The sequence below is a fragment of the Tenrec ecaudatus genome, chromosome 2 (genome assembly GCF_050624435.1).
Source record: "Tenrec ecaudatus isolate mTenEca1 chromosome 2, mTenEca1.hap1, whole genome shotgun sequence".
Taxonomy (NCBI): domain Eukaryota; kingdom Metazoa; phylum Chordata; class Mammalia; order Afrosoricida; family Tenrecidae; genus Tenrec; species Tenrec ecaudatus.
Genome location: NC_134531.1, coordinates 200,393,999 through 200,396,426, shown reverse-complemented (window position 1 = coordinate 200,396,426; position 2,428 = coordinate 200,393,999). Strand labels below are relative to the sequence as shown.

Here is a 2,428-nt window from a genome sequence, read left to right as displayed (position 1 = left end):
ATAATATACTGTATTTTGCCTCTCCATAACTTCACAGTCTTATCAACATTTTTAACTTTTCCTTTTAGTGTGCAACTTTTATGACAACTTTTTATTAAAATAATTCATCATATGCTTTAACCTGGAAATTTAGGTGGCATTTGCATAAATTAATTTTCAAAGAACAGCTATATAGTTACATTTAATTTTTCTCTATATTTAAATTCTATCAATGCATTATATTTGATATTCAAAACATGTCATTTTCTTAAACAATTTTTGAAATATTGTTAGTCATCACATTTATTATCAGAGAATTGAAAATTTTATTATAATATTATATATAATAATAACATATTGGAATTTTACCAGGTAGCATGATTCATCCAATTGATTTATTATCTTCTTTTAGTTATTTGAATAAATTTTATTTTTCAAATTTTCAGAGATAAATTAAGTGTTTAAGCAAAAATTAAAGTTAGATATGATATAATCTTTCAAAATTCACCATTATTTCATATGTGGTATAATTTTGATTTTAGGATTAACATATCTCATGTAATTTCAGAAGTAAATTGGAATGAATGGACTTTTTGATGGTTTTATATATATATATATACAAGTCTTATTCTAGGCTACTCTAATGGTTTCTTTCCTCTTTTGACATTATTAAAATCCTTTCTCCGATGTTTGTAATTATCTTACATTCTAGGTCAATTGTGCATTTTACTTTAACTCATCATTGCCAGCCCTCTATTTGACTGGCCTAATGCAGAGCAAAATATAGAAAAGCACTATACAACACTGAAAAGAAGAAATTGTGTGATTCACTTTTAGAGTTTCAGGATCTACCACAACTAGGCCTACCTAAGAGATGTTGTGGATTTGATTCCAGCTCACAAAAAATAAGGCAAACATAGAAATAAAGTGAGTGACGTGATATTTTTGTTCCCCAGTACAAATAAATGAATGCTTACCCTTAATGTAACTTGTTAAGGGTAAAAATACATGATGGAAAAGATTGAAATAATGTAAGAATACCAAAATATCATGCAGAAACACCAAATGAGCATGACATTGACACAATCTCATCTCTGTTTACAGGAAGAAATCATCGTGTTCATATTGGGGGTTTTTGTCAGAAAGGTGATTGTTCATTACGCATGTTTAATGTGTTGGAGAGGGACTTTTATTTATCTTAGGTGATTAAAAATTATATAGCATTTAATTATCATTTTGTCACTTTGTTTACTCTTTAAGGACAGTCAATGTTGTGAAATGGGGATTTCAGATACTGCCTGACTCCTTTCTTTGTTTTAAGCCATGAAGACAGAAAATCAAAGTTGTGGAGCAGAGTTTATACTTCTGGGTCTTTTCCAATTTGGCCGCATGAACATTGTCCTCTTTTTGGCCATCACCGTCCTCTTCTCAGTGGCTGTAACAGGGAATGTTATACTGACCTACCTCATTAAACTAGACACTCGACTCCACACTCCCATGTACTTTCTCCTCAGTCAGCTATCCTTCATTGACATGATATACATCTCCACCACGATACCCAAAATGGTAGCCAATTTCATATCAAATAATAAGACCATTACTTTTGTAGGTTGTGTGATTCAAACGTTTGTGTTTTTACTCCTGGGTGGAACTGAAGCCCTTCTTCTTGGTTTCATGTCGTATGATCGATATGTTGCTATCTGTCACCCTCTACATTATCCTGTGCTCATGAGCAAGACAATTTGTCTGTCCATGGTCACAAGTGCATGGGCAAGTAGTTCTTTCAATGCTTTAATGCATACATTGTATGTATTTCAACTTCCATTCTGTAGTTCTAGGCTCATTAACCACTTTTTCTGTGAAGTCCCGTCTCTGTTGCCTTTGGTGTGTCAGGACACTTCCCATTATGAGTATACAATTCTCTTGAGTGGCTTTATTATTCTGCTAATACCATTCTTGGCTATCATAGCTTCCTATGCCAGGGTGCTTACTGTGATATACCAGATGAGCTCAGGTAGAGGGCAGAAAAAAGCTGTGTCCACCTGTTCCTCTCACCTGATTGTGGCAAGCCTATTCTATGGGACTAGTATTTCCACCTATATGAGACCACATTCTTTGCGTAATTCTAAACAGGATAAAGTGGTTGCAGTGTTTTACAGCATGATCACCCCACTTCTTAATCCATTTATCTACAGTTTAAGGAATAAAGAGGTCTTGGGAGCCTTGAAGAGAATGATGGGAAAATGAATATTTGTGCAGAAAATGTGGCATTTAGAATCAATGTTACGTTGAAACTGCTCAACATAAAGCAAGCTATTTTTTGTTTTTATTTGCTGAACATATGTGTATGAAGATGTGTATATGTATGTATATAGCATAATACTAATTCAGCATTTTCAAGCATATGATTCAATGATTTGAATTATACCATGCACATTGTACAAACATA

The 2,428-nt window shown here is 33.0% G+C and overlaps 1 protein-coding gene across 1 annotated transcript; it reads left to right on the top strand.

Annotated features, from left to right (window-relative positions):
- The first annotated feature begins 1,302 nt into the window (after positions 1-1,302).
- Positions 1,303-2,226, top strand: LOC142441226 (olfactory receptor 2AK2-like). The gene has a single exon (XM_075543279.1). The coding sequence runs from the start codon at positions 1,303-1,305 to the stop codon at positions 2,224-2,226; it is 924 nt and encodes a 307-aa protein (XP_075399394.1).
- Positions 2,227-2,428: the final 202 nt, after the last annotated feature.

Excerpts from the sequence above, each read along its gene's own strand:
- LOC142441226 (XM_075543279.1), top strand. The coding sequence starts at position 1,303 with ATGAAGACAGAAAATCAAAGTTGTGGAGCAGAGTTTATACTTCTGGGT.